At 45.8% G+C, this 24,568-nt stretch overlaps 1 protein-coding gene across 1 annotated transcript in view; it reads left to right on the forward strand.

The window, feature by feature from the left end:
* The window catches only part of LOC139559976 (netrin-G1-like), a 174,645-nt gene that overhangs the window by 51,318 nt on the left and 98,759 nt on the right, over positions 1–24,568 (forward strand). The window contains exon 3 of the mRNA XM_071376477.1: positions 13,419–14,062. Within this exon, the coding sequence (XP_071232578.1) occupies positions 13,419–14,062 (644 nt within the window). The remainder of the gene's footprint in view (positions 1–13,418; positions 14,063–24,568) is intronic.

Genomic DNA, 24,568 nt, shown 5'->3' on the forward strand with positions numbered 1-24,568 from the left:
CTCAAAATGGGAACACTTTGCCTACCTGGTGCGCAGTGCTTTGAATCGGAAGTGCACCTACCGCCAACAGACCAAGACAAAATGAAAAACAAATAGGAGCACAAGGCTTTATCGTTGGCTTTCTGCAGAAATGTTTGGTCATCAACTAGGATCCACCATTCGATTGACCGGTTGGTGACCACTGGATTAGATTGAACCTGTTGGCTTCAGCGAGTTCATGACATCATCATTATCTGCGAACTGCCTCGACCCACCACCTTTCTGTTCAAGTAACTGCGTCACCTACAGTATGTAGCCAGCATGTCTCCCTGACCCTAGACCAGATAGGCTGGTTAGAATGCAGCTTGGTAGAATTACTCTTATGGAGATGAGAACTAAACCCAGAACAGAAGTTAGAATTACTGGTCAGCTCTATTAGCAATTAAGTGTCACTTTAGGTGACTATGTACACTACCGTTCAAAAGTTTGTGGTCACTTAGAAATGTCCTTGTTTTTGAAAGAAAAACACATTTTTTGTCCATTAAAATAACATCAAATTAATCAGAAATACAGTGTAGACTTTGTTAATGTTGTAAATGACTATTGTTGCTGGAAACGTCAGATTTTTTAAATGGAATATCTACATAGGAGTACAGAGGCCCATTATCAGCAACCATCACTCCTGTGTTCCAATGGCATGTTGTGTTAGCTAATCGAAGTTTATCATTTTAAAAGGCTAATTGATCATTAGAAAACCCTTTTGCAATTATGTTAGCACAGCTGAAACTATTGTTCTGATTAAATAAGCAATAAAACTGGCCTTCTTTAGACTAGTTGAGTATCTCCTGTGTGGTAACTATACCCCCCCCACTAGAATCCCCATACTTTAATGAAGACAGATGATCCATCCTAGAGGGGGAGATCTATCATTTCCAGGCCCAGGGACATGTACTAGTCTGTGGTGACATAAATGCCAGAACTGGACAAGAACCTGACACCCTCAACACACACTGGGACAAACACCTACCTAGAGGTGACAGCATTCCCTCCCCCATATATCCCCCAAGACACGACTACAACGACATAACCAACAAAAACAGGTCGCAACTCCTGCAGCTCTGTCGCACGCTGAGTATGTATATAGTTATCATGACGTGCCCTGGGGGGTGGGGGGGGTCCTAGTCCCCTCTCCCTCTCTCTCTTTCTTTTCACAGGTCGTAAATTCCTGGAAGGGACCCTCTCCCCTTTGGACATGCAGTATGGAGGGAGAGAGAGAACAAAGGACTAGACTTGGCCAAAATCCTAAATCCCCAAAATGGGAGAATTAAACAATATTTCTACTTTTGAGAATGTGGGAAGGGTTCATGGACACTATAGGGGCAGTTATGATGAGTGTGTGATCTCATGAAGGACAGGAAAAACACATAACGGTATCTCTTAAAGTGTACATTTCCCAGCTGTCAGGTTTACATCTAAATATTGTGAAACATATCTGATTAAACATGAAAAGATGTAATGTGATGTTAACCTTCTAAATGAGAGTTGAGGATTTTCATAGAAAGATTAACTAGTGTGTGGCCACGCCAACGTTTAGCATAGACATTACATCGACGTCATGGAACCGCCCTTTTCTCAGAAATGTATAAAACCACCCGTGATGAAATGTACATTTCATACCAAAATTGGACTGGCTTAGCCCTCTAGGGACTTTCCTATCATTGTTAGTAACCTATATCTACTGTATGTTTGTTATGTAATTCTGTGTGATTGTTTTGTTAGTTAGTAAATAAATAATGAAGCCAAATTGTATATTGCTGATTCACTATGGAAACTAGGGTTCGTGCAGAGAACTACGAATTTCATGACATTCAGATGAGACTGATAGAAGGTAAAGAATAATTAATGACTGACTGATGACTGAAATGTAAGTGATCTTTAGATCTCTAAGAGTTCATTCGGAATACGGAACTCCTTAAATAAACTTCTCCGTGGTGCCCCAGGTTATTAATGAGTTAATTGAAACATGATTTAATTCAATCACGTAATCAATTAAGGACAACAAAGTCAAGGTATTGGAGTGGCCATCACAAAGCCCTGACCTCAATCCCATAGAGAATTTGTGGGCAGAACTGAAAAAGCGTGTGCGAGCAAGGAGGCCTAGCAATGCTACCAAATACTAATTGAGTGTATGTAAACTTCTGACCCACTGGGAATGTGACGAAAGAAAAACTGAAATAAATCATTCTCTCTGCTATTATTCTGACATTTCACATTCTTAAAATAAAGTGGTGATCCTAACTGACCTAAGCCAGGGAATTTTTACTAGGATTAAATGTCAGGAATTGTGAAAACTGAGTTTAAATGTATTTGGCTAAGATTTATGTAAACTTCCGACTTCAACTGTGTGTGTGTTTTTTGCAATTTTAACCGCACACTTGTTTGTGTAGTTGGATTTTTGTTTTTCCCCAATACCGCTTTCCATCAATTTGTATAGTTGACCCTCATGCCAAATTGAGTGAACCTCTTCTTTGAAATCAACAAAGCATGAGAAGACTTTGCCAATTGTTGGTTGTGGTCTGTCAAATGGTAATTAGGTAAACAGCTAATTTGATATTTGCTCAATACATTGTTTTCACTGAGGAAATGTACGAGTCTGCTGTTAATGATAATGCAGATGATTATCCAAAGGTTCCTGTTGACGCATATCCACGGTAGTTATTGGGGTAAAATTTGTCTCCGCTTTTGTGGATTGGGGTGATCAGTCCTTGGTTCCATGTCTTGGGGAAGATGCCAGAGCAAAGGATGATGTCAAAGAGTTTAAGTGTAGCCAATTAGAATTTCGTGTCTGTATATTTTATCATTTCATTTAGGGACCATCAACACCAAGAGCCTTTTTGGGTTGGAGGGTTTGTATTTTGTCCTGTAGTTCATTCCATGTAATTGGAGAATCCAGTGGGTTCTGGTAGTCTTTAATAGTTGATTCTAAGAAGGATATTTGATCATAAATATGTTTTCGCTGTTTGTTCTTTGTTATAGGGCCAAAAACATTGGAGAAGTGGTTTACCCATACATCTCCAACTCTTCCTGTTGTTTGTTTAGTGTTTTCCAATTTTCCCAGAAGTGGTTAGAGTCTATGTCCTCAATTACATGGAGCTGATTTCTGACGTGCTCTGTGTATTTCTGTATTGTTTTAGTGATTCACACTAGTGAAGGTTTAGACTAGTGAAGGTTTAGACTAGTGAAGGTTTAGACTAGTGAAGGTTTAGACTAGTGAAGGTTTAGACTAGTGAAGGTTTAGGCGCAGGTTTTCTGGGTCTCTATGGCTTTCTCAATTTCCTTCTTAGGTTTTGCATTCTTCATCAAACCATTTGTCGTTGTTGTTAATTTTCTTATGTTTTCTGAGTGAATTGTTTTGATTAGATGAGATGTCAAATGTGACCGACCGGCTCGATTCAGTCTTACGTAGCAAAATGTTTAATTTGCGTAAAAGTAGTAGAGACTAAGTGCTAGAAAATTGTATATCAAACATTTGATATACAAATTGTAAACACTACATTTGAGGAACAATGGGAGAGTAATTCTGCTTTGAAAGTTGATAAACGCATAACCTCTAAACAACCAAAGATGTCAAGACTAAAGACTGGTTTAGACTACGGGTGTGTTTGTAAATTTAATCTGGAGTGCCAGAGTGTGCTCTGGGTATTCATAAACGCAGAGCGTTGTCAGATTGTCCGTTTGTAAATTTAGAGCGTTTCGCTCTCAGAGCGTTCAGAACGCTCACTGGACGCTCTGGCCCGAGGAGTAGGCTTGATCCGAGCGTTCTGACCTAATAACAGCAGTAGTCAAGCACCTAAGCTATCTGCCTAACGTTGGCTTGCTTGCCAGCTACTTCCAGACACAAATTCTACAGTTGTAGCAGTGACAACATTCTATTGAAATGGTTACTTGAAAAGTGCATTATTTTGTTTAGACATGTAGCTAGCTAGCTAAAGAATCCAAGATGGCGTAGCAGTCGGACGTGTGTTTGTATTGTCCTGTCGCGTGTAAATAGTAAATAGTAAATAGTCTTCGTATTTTTCGTATACATTTCGTATATATTTTAATTTCACTTTCCATCTAGGAACTGAATATACATTCCTACATTCCGCCTCACCCAATGTGGTACGGACCTGCTATTTTTTTTATACTTTAGAACCGTAACCCCAATCAGAAGCTAGCCAGATAACTAGCTACTAGCTAGTAGTCAGTTAGCCACTGCTGCGGTCTTCACCCTCAACTCGGACACAGCCAGCTTCAATACCGGGCCAATACCTGCCAGTCTGCAAGCGCGATATCAACCCAGAGCATATAGGACTGCTTTTTCTCTACCACATCACCGGATTCCTGACGCAAGCTCTGGACAATTACACCGTATCATCACAGCTAGCTAGCTGCAACCGAGTGGCTACTACTGGCTAACACCTCTGTCCCGAAGCAAGCACCAGTTAGCCTTGAGCTAGCCTCGAGCTAGGCCCATCTGCCGGCTAGCTGAAGAGGTCTACCAGCGAATTCTTGGGCTACAATACCAGCTACAAGCTAATTTAGCCATTTTTTTTGCCGCTGCTAGTAGCTTTTACCTTCTGCACAGACACCAGCCCTGTTATTAGCCTGGATATTACTCACCAATTTACCAGCATCGGACTGTCTCTCGACAACAACGCCGGATTCCTGCCGTAATCCCTGAGCCACTGCTTCTGATCCTCACAGCTAGCTTGCGGCTAGCGCAGCTAGCGCCACTGCCACGAAGCTAGCACCAGTTAGCAAACACAATTCTACAATTCACAACCTCTCTTTCGCCATCGCCATCTGGCTTGGATTCTCTGTCGACACGACCACGTCTGAGCAGACCCCCTCCGTCTGAGCAGACCACCCCCCGGGCTACTAACTTTAAACGCCGCGTGCTAGCTTAGTGGAGGCCTCCCTGCTCCATCTACGGCTGCCCCCTGGACACTATGATCACTTGGCTACATAGCTGATGCATGCTTGACTGTCCATTAATTCACGGTACTCCATTCTGTTTATTTGTGTTTTATCTGTCGGCTCTGTGCTTTAACTCAGGATCTGTGTGTAGTTAATCCGACCCTCTCTGCCTAGTCGTCGCCATTTTTACCTGTTGTTGCTGTGTTAGACTAGCACCCTGTTATTGCTGCTGTTATCTTACCTGTTGTTTTAGCTAGCTCTCCCAATCAAGACCTGCAATCACTTTATGCCTTATTGTATGTCTCTCTCAAATATCAATATGCCTTGCATACTGTTGTTCAGGCTAGTTTTCATTATCATTGTTTTGGTTTGCAATGGACCCTGTAGTTCCACTCTCCGTACCTCTGATACCCCCTTTGTCCCACCCCCCACACATGCGGTGACCTCACCCATTGAGACCAGCATGTCCAGAGATACAACCTCTCTTATCATCACCCAGTGCCTGGGCTTGCCTCCGCTGTACCCGCGCCCCTCCATACCCCTGTCTGCACATTATGCCCAGAATCTATTCTACCACGCCCATAAATCTGCTCCTTTTATTCTTTGTCCCCAACGCTCTAGGCGACCAGTTTTGATAGCCTTTAGCCGCACCCTCATCCTACTACTCCTCTGTTCCTCGGGTGATGTGGAGGTAAACCCAGGCCCTGCATGTCCCCAGTCACCCTCATTTGTTGACTTCTGCGATCGAAAAAACCTTGGCCTCATGCATGTCAACATCAGAAGCCTCCTCCCTAAGTTTGCCTTACTCACCGCTTTAGCACACTCTGCCAATCCTGATGTCCTTGCCTTGTCCGAATCCTGGCTTAGGAAGGCCACCAAAAATTCTGAGATTTCCATACCCAACTATAACACTTTCCGTCAAGATAGAACTGCCAAAGGGGGAGGAGTTGCAATCTACTGCAGAGATAGCCTGCAAAGTTCTGTCATACTTTCCAGGTCTATGCCCAAACAGTTCGAACTTCTAATTTTAAAAATTAATCTCTCCAGAAATAAGTCTCTCACTGTTGCCGCCTGCTACCGACCCCCCTCAGCTCCCAGCTGTGCCCTGGACACCATCTGTGAATTGATCGCTCCCCATCTAGCTTCAGAGTTTGTTCTGTTAGGTGACCTAAACTGGGATATGCTTAACACCCCGGCAGTCCTACAATCCAAGCTTGATGCCCTCAATCTCACACAAATCATCAAGGAACCCACCAGGTACAACCCTAAATCCGTAAACATGGGCACCCTAATAGACATTATCCTGACCAACCTGCCCTCCAAATACACCTCTGCTGTCTTCAATCAAGATCTCAGCGATCACTGCCTCATTGCCTGTATCCGCCACGGGTCCGCGGTCAAACGACCACCCCTCATCACTGTCAAACGCTCCCTAAAACACTTCTGCGAGCAGGCCTTTCTAATCGACCTGGCCCGGGTACCCTGGAAGGATATTGACCTCATCCCGTCAGTTGAGGATGCCTGGTCATTCTTTAAATGTTACTTCCTCACCATATTAGACAAGCATGCTCCGTTCAAAAAATGCAGAACCAAGAACAGATATAGCCCTTGGTTCACTCCAGACCTGACTGCCCTCGACCAGCACAAAAACATCCTGTGGCGAACTGCAATAGCATCGAAGAGCCCCCGCGATATGCAACTGTTCAGGGAAGTCAGGAACCAATACACGCAGTCAGTCAGGAAAGCAAAGGCCAGCTTTTTCAAGCAGAAATTCGCATCCTGTAGCTCTAACTCCAAAAAGTTCTGGGATACTGTAAAGTCCATGGAGAACAAGAGCACCTCCTCCCAGCTGCCCACTGCACTGAGGCTAGGTAACACGGTCACCACCGATAAATCCGTGATAATCGAAGACTTCAACAAGCATTTCTCAATGGCTGGCCATGCCTTCCTCCTGGCGACTCCAACCTTGGCCAACAGCCCCGCCCCCCCCGCTGCTACTCGCCCAAGCCTCCCCAGCTTCTCCTTTACCCAAATCCAGATAGCAGATGTTCTGAAAGAGCTGGAAAACCTGGACCCATACAAATCAGCTGGGCTTGACAATCTGGACCCCCTATTTCTGAAACTGTCCGCCGCCATTGTCGCACCCCCTATTACCAGCCTGTTCAACCTCTCCTTCGTATCATCTGAGATCCCCAAGGATTGGAAAGCTGCCGCGGTCATCCCCCTCTTCAAAGGGGGAGACACCCTGGACCCAAACTGTTACAGACCTATATCCATCCTGCCCTGCCTATCTAAGGTCTTCGAAAGCCAAGTCAACAAACAGATCACTGACCATCTCGAATCCCACCGTACCTTCTCCGCTGTGCAATCCGGTTTCCGAGCCGGTCACGGGTGCACCTCAGCCACGCTCAAGGTACTAAACGACATCATAACCGCCATCGATGAAAGACATTACTGTGCAGCCGTCTTCATCGACCTGGCCAAGGCTTTCGACTCTGTCAATCACCATATTCTTATCGGCAGACTCAGTAGCCTCGGTTTTTCTAATGACTGCCTTGCCTGGTTCACCAACTACTTTGCAGACAGAGTTCAGTGTGTCAAATCGGAGGGCATGTTGTCCGGTCCTCTGGCAGTCTCTATGGGGGTACCACAGGGCTCAATTCTCGGGCCGACTCTTTTCTCTGTATACATCAATGATGTTGCTCTTGCTGCGGGCGATTCCCTGATCCACCTCTACGCAGACGACACCATTCTATATACTTCCGGCCCTTCCTTGGACACTGTGCTATCTAACCTCCAAACGAGCTTCAATGCCATACAACACTCCTTCCGTGGCCTCCAACTGCTCTTAAACGCTAGTAAAACCAAATGCATGCTTTTCAACCGTTCGCTGCCTGCACCCGCACGCCCGACTAGCATCACCACCCTGGACGGTTCCGACCTAGAATATGTGGACATCTATAAGTACCTAGGTGTCTGGCTAGACTGCAAACTCTCCTTCCAGACTCATATCAAACATCTCCAATCCAAAATCAAATCAAGAATCGGCTTTCTATTCCGCAACAAAGCCTCCTTCACTCACGCCGCCAAACTTACCCTAGTAAAACTGACTATCCTACCGATCCTCGACTTCGGCGATGTCATCTACAAAATAGCTTCCAACACTCTACTCAGCAAACTGGATGCAGTTTATCACAGTGCCATTCGTTTTGTTACTAAAGCACCTTATACGACCCACCACTGCGACCTGTATGCCCTAGTCGGCTGGCCCTCGCTACATGTTCGTCGTCAGACCCACTGGCTCCAGGTCATCTACAAGGCTATGCTAGGTAAAGTGCCGCCTTATCTCAGTTCACTGGTCACGATGGCTACACCCACCCGCAGCACGCGCTCCAGCAGGTGTATCTCACTGATCATCCCTAAAGCTAAAACCTCATTTGGACGCCTTTCCTTCCAGTTCTCTGCTGCCTGCGACTGGAACGAATTGCAAAAATCTCTGAAGTTGGAGACTTTTATCTCCCTCAACAACTTTAAAAATCTGCTATCCGAGCAGCTAACCGATCGCTGCAGCTGTACATAGTCCATCTGTAAACTACCCACCCAATTTACCTACCTCACCCCCCATACTGCTTTTATTTATTTACTTTTCTGCTCTTTTGCACACCAGTATCTCTTCTTGCACATGATCATCTGATGATTTATCACTCCAGTGTTAATCTGCTAAATTGTAATTATTCGATTTATTGCCTACCTCATGCCTTTTGCACACATTGTATATAGATTCTCTTTTTTTCTACCATGTTATTGACTTGTTTATTGTTTACTCCATGTGTAACTCTGTGTTGTCTGTTCACACTGCTATGCTTTATCTTGGCCAGGTCGCAGTTGCAAATGAGAACTTGTTCTCAACTAGCCTACCTGGTTAAATAAAGGTGAAATAAAAAAATAAATAAAAAAACAATGAACCAAAATCCCAACTCATAACGCTACTACCCCGCATGAATCTGCATGTAGCTAACCAACCAGATTCAATGTTAGCTAGCTATCACAAGGTTATAACTAACAATGCAAATGCCTCTGAGATACGAATATAATACTACTACACAGATCATACACGTAACGTTAGCTAGCTAGCCAGCCAACTAACGTTATCGAGCTAGCTAACAGTACACTTTAACTTGAAATGAAAACGACTTTCTGACAAAATTAGAAACGTGTAACATCTGAAAATGAATTAAGCTAGGCTATAAAGGATTACCTGCACATACTGACCAGTTCATGTAATGGACAGAAGCGTATGGCTGACCAATCCAAACTCATGTGTAAACCAACCAGGCCCGTGGCTAAACCAACCAGGCTCGGAATTTAACAATTTTATTCATATTTATAGATGGCGTACACTTTGTTAATAAAGCAAATGAAAGTTCACACGTTCCAACAACTATTACTGTCCCTGAACAAACAAATACCTACCAACATCTACCTACCCATTACTGTCCCTGAACTACCAACTACCTACCATCAATTACCTACCCATTACTGCCCCTCACCAACATCTACCTACCTATTACTGTCCCTGAAGCAACAATTACCTACCTATTACTGTCCCTGAAGCAACAATTACCTACCTATTACTGAACCTGAACCAACAGCTACCTACCAACAACTACCTACAATCTACCTCCCTGTCTCTCTACTGTCTCTCACATCCCTCTGACTGTCTCTGCCCCGCCATCTCTCTACTGTCTGTCACATTCTCACCCTCCTCTGACTGTCTATTATTTGACCATGCTGGTCATCTGTGAACATTTGAACATCTTGGCCCCATGTTCTGTTATAATCTCCACCCGGCACAGCCAGAAGAGGACTGGCCACCCCTCATAGCCTGGTTGCTCTCTAGGTTTCTTCCTAGGTTTTGGCCTTTCTAGGGAGTTTTTCTTAGCCACCGTGCTTCTACACCTGCATTGCTTGCTGTTTGGGGTTTTAGGCTGGGTTTCTGTACAGCACTTTGTGACAACAGCTGATGTAAGAAGGGCTTTATAAATACATTTGATTTGATTTGATTAAGAATGGTTTCACACAACACCTATTAGGTGGTAGTCATGGAAACACAACCACTTACCTCAGTCAGCCAACCCTGCTGACCCAGGACACCTCAGACATGTTCAGCCTTATCAGGTAGTCCTTATCCTTATCTAACATCAGTAGAAGCAGAGGCCTGGTGACATGTTCCCGATGAAACACCAATGAGACCTGCCGATATAAATGACTAACCGACTGGCTAGATTGGATCCTTACATAGTAGAATCTTCCCTCTCATCTCGCAAAGTATCAAATGTACTCAAGTCCAAACATAACCGTTTGAAATACAGGATGCCGAGTCCTACGTTGTGAATGAATAGGCAGTCAGACCTGTTGTTTGTATATATTATATATTATATTTATTTATTTGTATATTAGTGCGGCGTTATCAGTATTCTGTGATGTGGTGAACATGCCTCTTGTTTTAAACATGACGTGTGTGTTGGATTTATCAAAGCTCCGTAATCATACACAAGAAGAATGAGAAATACTGTTTACGTTTTATTTAAATAGCCAGCATTTAGCGTTTTGAAATGATGACAGACTTTACTAGACGTTTGTAGCTGATCAACAGCTCATCTGCAGCTGGCCTCGATGTTGTATAGAGTAGAGGTGAGATGAATGTCAATATGAGTGTGTTTAAAACACTCTTTCATGCACACACACACACACACACACACACACACACACACACACACACACACACACACACACACACACACACACACACACACACACACACACACACACACACACACACACACACACACACAACACACAGGTAGCACACACACAACACACAGGTAGCACACACACACACACAGGTAGCACACACACACGCACACAACACACACACACACACACACACACACACACACACACACACACACACACACACACACACATACACACATACACACACACACGCACACAACACACGCATACACACACACACACACACACACAAACACACACACACACACACACACACACACACACACACACACACACACACACAACACATACCCACACAACACATACCCACACAACACATACACACACAACACATAAACACACACACACACACACACACACACACACACACACACACACACACACAGGCAGCACACACACACGCACACACACACACACACACAGAGAGTCGTGTTGGGGCTCGGTTGAGCAGGCAAAAATATGTATATTCCTCAGCAGTGTGTTTCATAAGAGATAGTCATTGAGGATTCTTCTCCCATCTACACTAGAGGAACAGCAGGAATATAAATCACACAGGCAATTTGGGTGGTAGAGTCGACTAGGGTGGTGGATAGAATACAGGACAGTATATTACTAAGTAGAGGACAGTGGTGGATTGGCCTGGTGACATGTTCCCGATGAAACACCAATGAGACCTGCCGATATAAATGACTAACCGACTGGCTAGATTGGATCCTTACATAGTAGAATCTTCCCTCTCATCTCGCAAAGTATCAAATGTACTCAAGTCCAAACATAACCGTTTGAAATACAGGATGCCGAGTCCTACGTTGTGAATGAATAGGCAGTCAGACCTGTTGTTTGTATATATTATATATTATATTTATTTATTTGTATATTAGTGCGGCGTTATCAGTATTCTGTGATGTGGTGAACATGCCTCTTGTTTTAAACATGACGTGTGTGTTGGATTTATCAAAGCTCCGTAATCATACACAAGAAGAATGAGAAATACTGTTTACGTTTTATTTAAATAGCCAGCATTTAGCGTTTTGAAATGATGACAGACTTTACTAGACGTTTGTAGCTGATCAACAGCTCATCTGCAGCTGGCCTCGATGTTGTATAGAGTAGAGGTGAGATGAATGTCAATATGAGTGTGTTTAAAACACTCTTTCATGCACACACACACACACACACACACACACACACACACACACACACACACACACACACACACACACACACACACACACACACACACACACACACACACACACACACACACACACACAACACACAGGTAGCACACACACAACACACAGGTAGCACACACACACACACAGGTAGCACACACACACGCACACAACACACACACACACACACACACACACACACACACACACACACACACACACACACACACACATACACACACACACGCACACAACACACGCATACACACACACACACACACACACACACACACACACACACACACACACACACACACACACACACACACACACACACACACACACACACACAACACATACCCACACAACACATACACACACAACACATACACACACAACACATAAACACACACACACACACACACAGGCAGCACACACACACGCACACACACACACACACACACAGAGAGTCGTGTTGGGGCTCGGTTGAGCAGGCAAAAATATGTATATTCCTCAGCAGTGTGTTTCATAAGAGATAGTCATTGAGGATTCTTCTCCCATCTACACTAGAGGAACAGCAGGAATATAAATCACACAGGCAATTTGGGTGGTAGAGTCGACTAGGGTGGTGGATAGAATACAGGACAGTATATTACTAAGTAGAGGACAGTGGTGGATTGAATACAGGACAGTATATTACTAAGTAGAGGACAGTGGTGGTTTGAATACAGGACAGTATATTACTAAGTAGAGGACAGTGGTGGATAGAATACAGGACAGTATATTACTAAGTAGAGGACAGTGGTGGATGGAATACAGGACAGTATATTACTAAGTAGAGGACAGTGGTGGATTGAATACAGGAGAGTATATTACTAAGTAGAGGACAGTGGTGGATAGAATACAGGACAGTATATTACTAAGTAGAGGACAATGGTGGATTGAATACAAGACAGTATATTACTAAGTAGAGGACAGTGGTGGATTGAATACAGGACAGTATATTACTAAGTAGAGGACAGTGGTGGATTGAATACAGGACAGTATATTACTAAGTAGAGGACAGTGGTGGATGGAATACAGGACAGTATATTACTAAGTAGAGGACAGTGGTGGATTGAATACAGGACAGTATATTACTAAGTAGAGGACAGTGGTGGATTGAATACAGGACAGTATATTACTAAGTAGAGGACAGTGGTGGATAGAATACAGGACAGTATATTACTAAGTAGAGGACAGTGGTGGATGGAATACAGGACAGAATATTACTGTGTAAGTAGCAGGGTTGAAATATGGTGTCTTTCCACTTCTCCACCAGCAGTAGGTGACATCACTAGTGTACAGATGTTTGATGATTAAAGTGTGTGTGAATGAGTCCCTAAATGAGTGAGTCCCTGTCAGTCCTGAATAGATTGCAGATATGTTGATACCGAGTAATGTCTAAGGTTTCAACCTGTGTTCTCTACCTATATTTTCCCCTCGCAGGAAAACCCTTACATGTGCAACAACGAGTGTGACGCCTCCACAGATGAACTAGCCCACCCTTCGGAGCTCATGTTCGATTTCGAGGGCCGCAACCCAACAACCTTCTGGCAGTCCAGTTCCTGGAAGAAGTACCCCAAACCCCTGGAGGTCAACATCACGCTGTCCTGGAACAAGACCATCGAGTTGACCGATGACATCGTCCTCACCTTCGAGTCCGGCCGCCCTGAGCAGATGCTTCTGGAGAAATCGCTAGACTACGGTAAAACCTGGATCCCTTACCAGTTCTACGCTACCGACTGCCTCGACGCCTTCACCATGGACCCCAAGACGGTGAACGAGCTGACCCAGCGAACCCTCCTCGACATCATCTGCACCGAGGACTACTCCCGAGGCTACGTGTGGAAGTACGATAAAACAGTCCGCTTCGAGATCAAGGACCGGTTTGCGCTGTTCGCCGGGCTGCAGCTGTACAACATGGCGTCGCTGTACGGTCAACTGGACACCACCAGGAACCTCCGGGACTTCTTCACGGTGACGGACCTGAGGATACGGCTGCTGAAACCCGCCACCGGGTCCACCATGGTGGATGAAAACAACTTGTCCAGATACTTCTACGCCATCTCTGACATCAAGGTGCAGGGCAGGTGAGAGAGTTGCTTTTGTCTTTATTTTGTCTTGATTTCCCCTTACAGGTGTGTTATATCTCTCTAGCATGCTTGCAGATACCTATAGACTACCAGTCACTGTGCTAACGCTAGTTAGCATTGGCTCGCAAAACTACCTCTAACTTCCTTCATACTCGACACAGAGACATACAAAATGGTATCCACAAGTTCATCTGACTCTGGGGGAAGTAGATACAGGGCCTCATTGCCAATATTCCGAATTATCCCTTTAATATTCAAATGAAAATCAAAGATGATCTATTATATTGACAAGATAGTCGAGTGACCACTCTTACAATAGACATTTCCTCAAAGATGGAAGGCATGCGGGAGATGGCGAGATCAGGTGGGACCATTCTAAACAATGAGAGGCCAGATACGCGTGAGCAACTCTGATATAAAGTAGTATTTTCAAAGTTGACGAAAAAACCGTGTCTGTCCACTTATTTCAATGCATTTGTAACAACTTAATCATTCTGAAATTTATATTCCATTAAATTAGCAATAAAAAAAAAAACATTTTTGTTGACCAAATTGGACACTCTCTCATTGACCTCCGTTTCAAAAATTCCTCACTTTTATTTTGGTGGACAGATTTTGGGCAGAGTAAACCCCTTAACGCTTCGCCTCGTCCTCTCTGTTAAAATCATATTAGTTTTGATTCATTTTGTATGAGCTGAATGCTCTGTCGCATTCTAATAAGGGATAGGACCGGGCCTGGACACACGGCTATGACCCCTGTAATTAACAGGCGTACGTCCCAAATTACACCATATTCACTACGTAGTGCGCTATATAGGGAACAGAATGCCATTTAGGACTAAGACCAGGTTTAAATTTGACATCCATCTTTAAATTTAAATTTGACATCCACCCCACAGCAAGCCTTAACGTCTGATAAAATATTTTCGTCATTGTTTCATCAGGAGATTCCCAACGGTTTAGAGAGATGATAAAACATAACAGATATATTATTTTATAGCCCCATAGATGCATAATGAACCACCTGTGGATCATAAACACACTCCACAGCTGTTCACTGAATGAGACCGGTGTGTGTGTGTTTGCGTGAATGTGTGTGCATGGGTGTGTGTGTGTGTGTGTATGTATAGTTGGTTTATATGAGGATAACTAGGCTCAGTAATGACTCGTCTGATTGGGCCTGGGTGAGTTGGAACAGTTTGTTTCCAAATTAGAATTCCGTCAGTCGGCTTGGAATGGGAGATTAGAACAATTAGAATGTTAGGTAATTGGGAGGAGACGGATCAGGTCATTTAGAGTGTTGTCTGCTTAGTAAATAGTCACCACTGGGGACATAAATCCTCTCAGTGAACCTATAGGAGATAACAGGACTTGAGCATTCCTCCTCTCTACTTCAACATTCCTCCTCTCTACTTCAACATTCCTCCTCTCTACTTCAACATTCCTCCTCTACTTCAACATTCCTCCTCTACTTCAACATTCCTCCTCTCTACTTCAACATTCCTCCTCTCTACTTCAACATTCCTCCTCTCTACTTCAACATTACTCCTCTCTACTTCAACATTACTCCTCTCTACTTCAATGGTATGTCTCTCTACTTCAACATTACTAGAGCAGACGGAACAAAAATAAGGTAATATAAGGTGTTGTACTATTGCCTGTGGGTTTTTAGATCTACACTGAGGGGACTGACACATCACTGAGGGGACTGACGCTTCACTGAGGGGACTGACACATCACTGAGGGGACTGACGCTTCACTGAGGGGACTGACGCTTCACTGAGGGGACTGACGCTTCACTGAGGGGACTGACACATCACTGAGGGGACTGACGCTTCACTGAGGGGACTGACGCTTCACTGAGGGGACTGACGCTTCACTGAGGGGACTGACGCTTCACTGAGGGGACTGACACTTCACTGAGGGGACAGAAATATTTTTATTTTACCCTTATTTTACCAGGTAAGTTGACTGAGAACACATTCTAATTTACAGCAACGGCCTGGGGAATAGTTAGAGGGGAGAGGAGGGGGGGGGTGAATGAGCCAATTGGAACCTGGGGATGACTAGGTGGCCGTGATGGTATGAGGGACAGATTGGGAATTTAGCCAGGACACCCGGGTTAACACCCCTACTCTTACGATAAGTGCCATGGGATCTTTAGTGACCACAGAGAATCAGGACTCCCATCTGAAAGACAGAACCCTACACAGGGCAATGTCCCCAATCACTGCCCTGGGGCATTGGGATATTTTTTTAGACCAGAGGAAAGAGTGCCTCCTACCGACCAGGACCAACTCTGCTTAGCTTCAGTGGCAAGCTAGCAGTGTGATGCAGGGTGGTATACTGCTGGCTGAGGGGACAGACGTGTCACTGTTGGGACAGATGCGTCATTCGAGCGGACAGACACGTCACTCGAGGGGACAGACACGTCACTCGAGGGGACAGACACGTCACTCGAGGGACAGAGACGTCACTGAGGGGACAGCGACATCACTGAGGGGACAGACATCATAGAGGGGACAGACATCACTGAGGCAGAGAGGAACGAGTAGAAAATATCAGTATAGCAGAGTAACTAGACTGTAAGGTATTTTAGGGTTGATGTAACTCCACAGGGCTAGGCTGTTGGGTTGCTGTAACTTCACAGAGCTAGGCTGTTGGGTTGCTGTAACTCCACAGAGCTAGGCTGTTGGGTTGCTGTAACTCCACAGGGCTAGGCTGCTGGGTTGCTGTAACTCCACAGGGCTAGGCAGTTGGGTTGCTGTAACTCCACAGAGCTAGGCTGTTGGGTTGATGTAACTCCACAGAGCTATGCTGTTGGGTTGCTGTAACTCCACAGGGCTAGGCAGTTGGGTTGCTGTAACTCCACAGAGCTAGGCTGTTGGGTTGCTGTAAATCCACAGAGCTAGGCTGTTGGGTTGCTGTAACTCCACAGAGCTAGGCTGTTGGGTTGCTGTAACTCCACAGAGCTAGGCTGTTGGGTTGCTGTAAATCCACAGAGCTAGGCTGTTGGGTTGCTGTAACTCCACAGAGCTAGGCTGTTGGGTTGCTGTAAATCCACAGAGCTAGGCTGTTGGGTTGATGTAACTCCACAGGGCTAGGCTGTTGGGTTGATGTAACTCCACAGTCGTTTACTTTGCTTGTCTATTGAAAAGTGTGTAGTTTTCTATCTACGAGGTTGCAACCTTATTTAACTTTTAATGTCAGAGTATTCTAAGGCAGAGGTGAGATGTTTTACATCACAAGTTCCTTCCTGAAGAGTTTTTGTCGGAAAGAGAACAGTAAGGTGATGATATAAAATCTACATTCATATTTCCGTTATTTGTGTCATCTGTGAGCTTATTTCATGTCCTTCGAATCTCTGATGAGCCCATGTGATCCTAACATGCAAGCATCCCCTTCTAAGACCCTAATATTCATATTCAGAAACTCATATATTCTCCAGTCATATTTACACCAGTTTGGTAAACAAACACTGCTGGGCTTTACATTGCAGACTCTACTACCCTGCCTCCCAGTCCCATCTCCAGCAGATAGTTATGCCTCTCATTAGATAGCTCAGTTAAGGTGTGTTGGGAGAAAAATTATATATATTTTCCACAATTTTCAGTCCAAGCCCTTGGGTATCCAATTCAATTTTTCACAAAAAGTTTACTGTGAGAGTGAGAGAGACAGAGAGAGAGACAGAGACAGAATCTGCCAACCTTCTCCAGGTCTCTGCTCCATACTCACGGGAGAAAAATGTATCATCACAGAACTCAGAATATCTATCCTCTTCTGAGAACGTCTACAACACTATCTACTATCTAAGGAAGAAAGTTTCTACCCTTAAGATTAGCTTGTTTGCTGTTTAAGTGGATATCACAATAACTGAAGAATTTGGATGCAGGTGTACTGCTACTGAGATACTGATAGCTCTCAACTCAATGGTCATAACAACAATACTCAACTTACTGACAGAAAATACCAAATATTTTGGTGTGACAGTAGGTGTTCTAAGGATATAGGGTCACGAGAACATGTTAACCTTTTATGGATGTTGTACTCAATTTAGATGTTGGAAGCTCTCGACTCAAAAAACATACTGTAAGACCGGAAAAAGTCTGCGTCCCAAATATACTACTTTTGACCCTAGCCCATAGTAGGTACTCTCAGAATAAGGATAGGGACAAAGGAGTGAAGTTTGGATTGAATTTAAGCTGTTAATTAAAGTATTTCAGAGGTGAACCTTGTTTGCTTCCGCTCGTCTTGTTCCCAGAATTCCTGGCATGATATGACAGGGTCCATATGGTTCTTGCCTCTAAACTATTATGAACTCTGAATAATTCATAAAAGCATTTAGCAACCAGTCAAAGGTGGAAGGCTGGAATCTATCTGTGAAAAAGCAACATGTTTTGTTAGTTTGAGAAGACAGACACAAAGGCAGTATTTGTTCAATGTAATTAAAACAAGTTGTGTATTTGTATATGGCCAATGCTCATCATGGGGCGATGGGCCTAAGTAAGTCGGTAGGTTAGTACGTATTTGTACGTGTGAAATGCAGGCTAGTGCATTTGAGAACTACAGATGTACGACCTGGAAAATAATCCTGCAGCAACAGGATGTGAATTATTACGTGGATAACAACGAATGGACATTTTTGTGAGGGTTGATATATTTAAAAATAGAAATTTTCAAAGTGGAAATTATAAACTTCAGAAGCTTTTTTTACACCTCAAATACACGACACGTTTTACATTTCCTGCATTGCAGGGAAGTTCTCCTGCAGCAGGGTGTGTCACACCCTGTTCTGTTTCACCTGTTGTTGTGCTTGTCTCTACCCTCCTTCAGGTGTCTCTCAACTTCCCCTTTATCCCCTGTGTATTTATACCTGTGTTCTCTGTTTGTCTGTTGCGAGTTCGTTTTGTTTGTCAAGCCTAACAGCGGTTTTCCACTCTGCTCCTGTCTGTGTCTAGTTCCTGTTTTCTAGTTTTCCCAGTTTTGACCATTCTGCCTGCTGTGACCCTGAGACTGCCTGCCGTTCTGTACTTTTTGGACTCTGATCTGGATTACTGACCTCTGTCTGCCCTTGACCTGACATTTTGCCTGCCCCCTGTTCTAGTAGTAGACGTTTGTTACTTCGACGCTGTCTGCATCTGGGTCTTCTCCTGAAACATGATAGGCTGATCATATGAAGATCCTACATCTGTAATCAGCTGTATTTGCACCAACAGTACTGATAGTCAAAGTATTGCATTACATAGTAGGGATGTAACGATTCACCAAAATGCATCGGGTCACTGGTTCCAATGTTTAAGATAAGACTGCATCTGTCCACAGACCCCAAACCGATCCAAATGTAGCATGCCTCAGTCAGAAAATGTATTCAAATTTTACAAATCACAGGTTCATCAATTAATATTAATTTTTTTTTTTTAAATACAGCTTATGTTTTGTGACAACCTAGTCAAACTTTGCGCTGTGCACAGCTCCGTAGGCCGACCAACGAGAGGCAGGACTATTCCTGTTCGCACCTTCAGCATTCCCAAGAGTGTGCAAAGCTGTCATCAAGGCACACAATGTATACTATGAAGAATCTAAAATATAACATATATTTCCGATTTGTTTAACACTTTTCTGTTTACTACATTATTCCAAAATGTTTAATTTTCGTAGTTTTGATGTCTTCACTATTATTCTACCATGTAGGAACATTTTACAAATAAAAGGTACTTGAATGAGTAGGTGTGTCCAAACTTTGGACTGGTACTGTACGTCAAGTACATCCTCAGGGAGATGTTTGACTTCTATTCTCTCCATAATCAAACACCCTCAGGGAGCTGTTAAATTCCCATTTATTTTTTGCATAATCAATTAAGACGTCTGGATGAATTATTTAAACTCTGGTCCTCGCCCAGTTCTTCAGAGTTTCTGCTGTTTTCAATCTATAACCTTTTAAAAGTAGACTACTGTGAAAGCAAAAGGCAACAGTAAAATGGGGCGGCAGGTAGCCTAGTGGTTAGAGTGTAGAGGCGGCAGGTAACCTAGTGGTTAGAGTGTAGAGGCGGCAGGTAGCCTAGTGGTTAGAGTGTAGAGGCGGCAGGTAGCCTAGTGGTTAGAGTGTAGAGGCGGCAGGTAGCCTAGTGGTTAGAGTGTAGGGACGGCAGGTAGCCTAGTGGTTAGAGTGTAGGGACGGCAGGTAACCTAGTGGTTAGAGTGTAGGGACGGCAGGTAACCTAGTGGTTAGAGTGTAGGGACGGCAGGTAGCCTAGTGGTTAGAGTGTAGGGACGGCAGGTAGCCTAGTGGTTAGAGTGTAGGGACGGCAGGTAACCTAGTGGTTAGAGTGTAGGGACGGCAGGTAACCTAGTGGTTAGAGTGTAGGGACGGCAGGTAACCTAGTGGTTAGAGTGTAGGGACGGCAGGTAGCCTAGTGGTTAGAGTGTAGGAACGGCAGGTAACCTAGTGGTTAGAGTGTAGGGACGGCAGGTAACCTAGTGGTTAGAGTGTAGGGGCGGCAGGTAACCTAGTGGTTAGAGTGTAGGGGCGGCAGGTAACCTAGTGGTTAGAGTGTAGGGGCGGCAGGTAACCTAGTGGTTAGAGTGTATGGACGGCAGGTAACCTAGTGGTTAGAGTGTAGGGACGGCAGGTAACCTAGTGGTTAGAGTGTAGGGACGGCAGGTAACCTAGTGGTTAGAGTGTAGGGACGGCAGGTAACCTAGTGGTTAGAGTGTAGGGACGGCAGGTAACCTAGTGGTTAGAGTGTAGGGACGGCAGGTAACCTAGTGGTTAGAGTGTAGGGACGGCAGGTAACCTAGTGGTTAGAGTGTAGGGACGGCAGGTAACCTAGTGGTTAGAGTGTAGGGACGGCAGGTAACCTAGTGGTTAGAGTGTAGGGACGGCAGGTAACCTAGTGGTTAGAGTGTAGGGACGGCAGGTAACCTAGTGGTTAGAGTGTAGGGACGGCAGGTAACCTAGTGGTTAGAGTGTAGGGGCGGCAGGTAACCTAGTGGTTAGAGTGTAGGGACGGCAGGTAACCTAGTGGTTAGAGTGTAGGGGCGGCAGGTAACCTAGTGGTTAGAGTGTAGGGACGGCAGGTAGCCTAGTGGTTAGAGTGTAGGGACGGCAGGTAACCTAGTGGTTAGAGTGTAGGGAGCGGCAGGTAACCTAGTGGTTAGAGTGTAGGGACGGCAGGTAACCTAGTGGTTAGAGTGTAGGGACGGCAGGTAGACCTCAGTGGTTAGAGTGTAGGGACGGCAGGTAACCTAGTGGTTAGAGTGTAGGGACGGCAGGTAACCTAGTGGTTAGAGTGTAGGGGCGGCAGGTAACCTAGTGGTTAGAGTGTAGGGGCGGCAGGTAACCTAGTGGTTAGAGTGTAGGGGCGGCAGGTAACCTAGTGGTTAGAGTGTAGGGACGGCAGGTAACCTAGTGGTTAGAGTGTAGGGACGGCAGGTAACCTAGTGGTTAGAGTGTAGGGACGGCAGGTAACCTAGTGGTTAGAGTGTAGGGACGGCAGGTAACCTAGTGGTTAGAGTGTAGGGACGGCAGGTAACCTAGTGGTTAGAGTGTAGGGACGGCAGGTAACCTAGTGGTTAGAGTGTAGGGACGGCAGGTAACCTAGTGGTTAGAGTGTAGGGACGGCAGGTAACCTAGTGGTTAGAGTGTAGGGACGGCAGGTAACCTAGTGGTTAGAGTGTAGGGACGGCAGGTAACCTAGTGGTTAGAGTGTAGGGGCGGCAGGTAACCTAGTGGTTAGAGTGTAGGGACGGCAGGTAACCTAGTGGTTAGAGTGTAGGGGCGGCAGGTAACCTAGTGGTTAGAGTGTAGGGACGGCAGGTAACCTAGTGGTTAGAGTGTAGGGGCGGCAGGTAACCTAGTGGTTAGAGTGTAGGGACGGCAGGTAACCTAGTGGTTAGAGTGTAGGGACGGCAGGTAACCTAGTGGTTAGAGTGTAGGGGCGGCAGGTAACCTAGTGGTTAGAGTGTAGGGACGGCAGGTAACCTAGTGGTTAGAGTGTAGGGACGGCAGGTAACCTAGTGGTTAGAGTGTAGGGACGGCAGGTAGCCTAGTGGTTAGAGTGTAGGGACGGCAGGTAACCTAGTGGTTAGAGTGTAGAGGCGGCAGGTAGCCTAGTGGTTAGAGTGTAGAGGCGGCAGGTAGCCTAGTGGTTAGAGTGTAGGGACGGCAGGTAACCTAGTGGTTAGAGTGTAGGGACGGCAGGTAACCTAGTGGTTAGAGTGTAGGGACGGCAGGTAACCTAGTGGTTAGAGTGTAGGGGCGGCAGGTAACCTAGTGGTTAGAGTGTAGGGACGGCAGGTAGCCTAGTGGTTAGAGTGTAGGGACGGCAGGTAACCTAGTGGTTAGAGTGTAGGGACGGCAGGTAACCTAGTGGTTAGAGTGTAGGGGCGGCAGGTAACCTAGTGGTTAGAGTGTAGGGACGGCAGGTAACCTAGTGGTTAGAGTGTAGGGACGGCAGGTAACCTAGTGGTTAGAGTGTAGGGACGGCAGGTAACCTAGTGGTTAGAGTGTAGGGACGGCAGGTAACCTAGTGGTTAGAGTGTAGGGACGGCAGGTAGCCTAGTGGTTAGAGTGTAGGGACGGCAGGTAGCCTAGTGGTTAGAGTGTAGGGACGGCAGGTAGCCTAGTGGTTAGAGTGTAGGGACGGCAGGTAACCTAGTGGTTAGAGTGTAGGGACGGCAGGTAACCTAGTGGTTAGAGTGTAGGGGCGGCAGGTAACCTAGTGGTTAGAGCGTAGGGGCGGCAGGTAACCTAGTGGTTAGAGCGTAGGGACGGCAGGTAACCTAGTGGTTAGAGCGTAGGGACGGCAGGTAACCTAGTGGTTAGAGCGTAGGGACGGCAGGTAACCTAGTGGTTAGAGTGTAGGGGCGGCAGGTAACCTAGTGGTTAGAGCGTAGGGACGGCAGGTAACCTAGTGGTTAGAGTGTAGGGACGGCAGGTAACCTAGTGGTTAGAGTGTAGGGACGGCAGGTAACCTAGTGGTTAGAGCGTAGGGACGGCAGGTAACCTAGTGGTTAGAGGGTAGGGACGGCAGGTAACCTAGTGGTTAGAGTGTAGGGACGGCAGGTAACCTAGTGGTTAGAGTGTAGGGACGGCAGGTAACCTAGTGGTTAGAGTGTAGGGGCGGCAGGTAACCTAGTGGTTAGAGTGTAGGGACGGCAGGTAACCTAGTGGTTAGAGTGTAGGGACGGCAGGTAACCTAGTGGTTAGAGTGTAGGGGCGGCAGGTAACCTAGTGGTTAGAGTGTAGGGACGGCAGGTAACCTAGTGGTTAGAGTGTAGGGGCGGCAGGTAACCTAGTGGTTAGAGCGTAGGGGCGGCAGGTAGCCTAGTGGTTAGAGCGTAGGGGCGGCAGGTAACCTAGTGGTTAGAGCGTAGGGGCGGCAGGTAACCTAGTGGTTAGAGCGTAGGGACGGCAGGTAACCTAGTGGTTAGAGTGTAGGGGCGGCAGGTAACCTAGTGGTTAGAGTGTAGGGACGGCAGGTAACCTAGTGGTTAGAGTGTAGGGGCGGCAGGTAACCTAGTGGTTAGAGTGTAGGGGCGGCAGGTAGCCTAGTGGTTAGAGTGTAGGGGCGGCAGGTAACCTAGTGGTTAGAGTGTAGGGGCGGCAGGTAACCTAGTGGTTAGAGCGTAGGGACGGCAGGTAACCTAGTGGTTAGAGTGTAGGGACGGCAGGTAACCTAGTGGTTAGAGCGTAGGGACGGCAGGTAACCTAGTGGTTAGAGTGTAGGGACGGCAGGTAACCTAGTGGTTAGAGCGTAGGGACGGCAGGTAGCCTAGTGGTTAGAGTGTAGGGACGGCAGGTAACCTAGTGGTTAGAGTGTAGGGACGGCAGGTAACCTAGTGGTTAGAGTGTAGGGACGGCAGGTAACCTAGTGGTTAGAGTGTAGGGACGGCAGGTAACCTAGTGGTTAGAGTGTAGGGACGGCAGGTAACCTAGTGGTTAGAGTGTAGGGACGGCAGGTAACCTAGTGGTTAGAGTGTAGGGGCGGCAGGTAACCTAGTGGTTAGAGTGTAGGGGCGGCAGGTAACCTAGTGGTTAGAGTGTAGGGGCGGCAGGTAACCTAGTGGTTAGAGTGTAGGGACGGCAGGTAACCTAGTGGTTAGAGTGTAGGGACGGCAGGTAACCTAGTGGTTAGAGTGTAGGGACGGCAGGTAACCTAGTGGTTAGAGTGTAGGGGCGGCAGGTAACCTAGTGGTTAGAGTGTAGGGACGGCAGGTAACCTAGTGGTTAGAGTGTAGGGACGGCAGGTAACCTAGTGGTTAGAGTGTAGGGACGGCAGGTAACCTAGTGGTTAGAGTGTAGGGGCGGCAGGTAACCTAGTGGTTAGAGTGTAGGGACGGCAGGTAACCTAGTGGTTAGAGTGTAGGGACGGCAGGTAACCTAGTGGTTAGAGTGTAGGGAGTGTAAAGGTAAGGTAAAACATATGTTGTTCTGTGCCTGAACAAGGCAGTGATCCCGCTGTCAATGAAAATAAGAATTTGGTCTTAATTGACTTGCCTAAT

The sequence above is a fragment of the Salvelinus alpinus genome, chromosome 30 (genome assembly GCF_045679555.1).
Source record: "Salvelinus alpinus chromosome 30, SLU_Salpinus.1, whole genome shotgun sequence".
NCBI classification, from domain to species: Eukaryota; Metazoa; Chordata; class Actinopteri; order Salmoniformes; family Salmonidae; genus Salvelinus; species Salvelinus alpinus.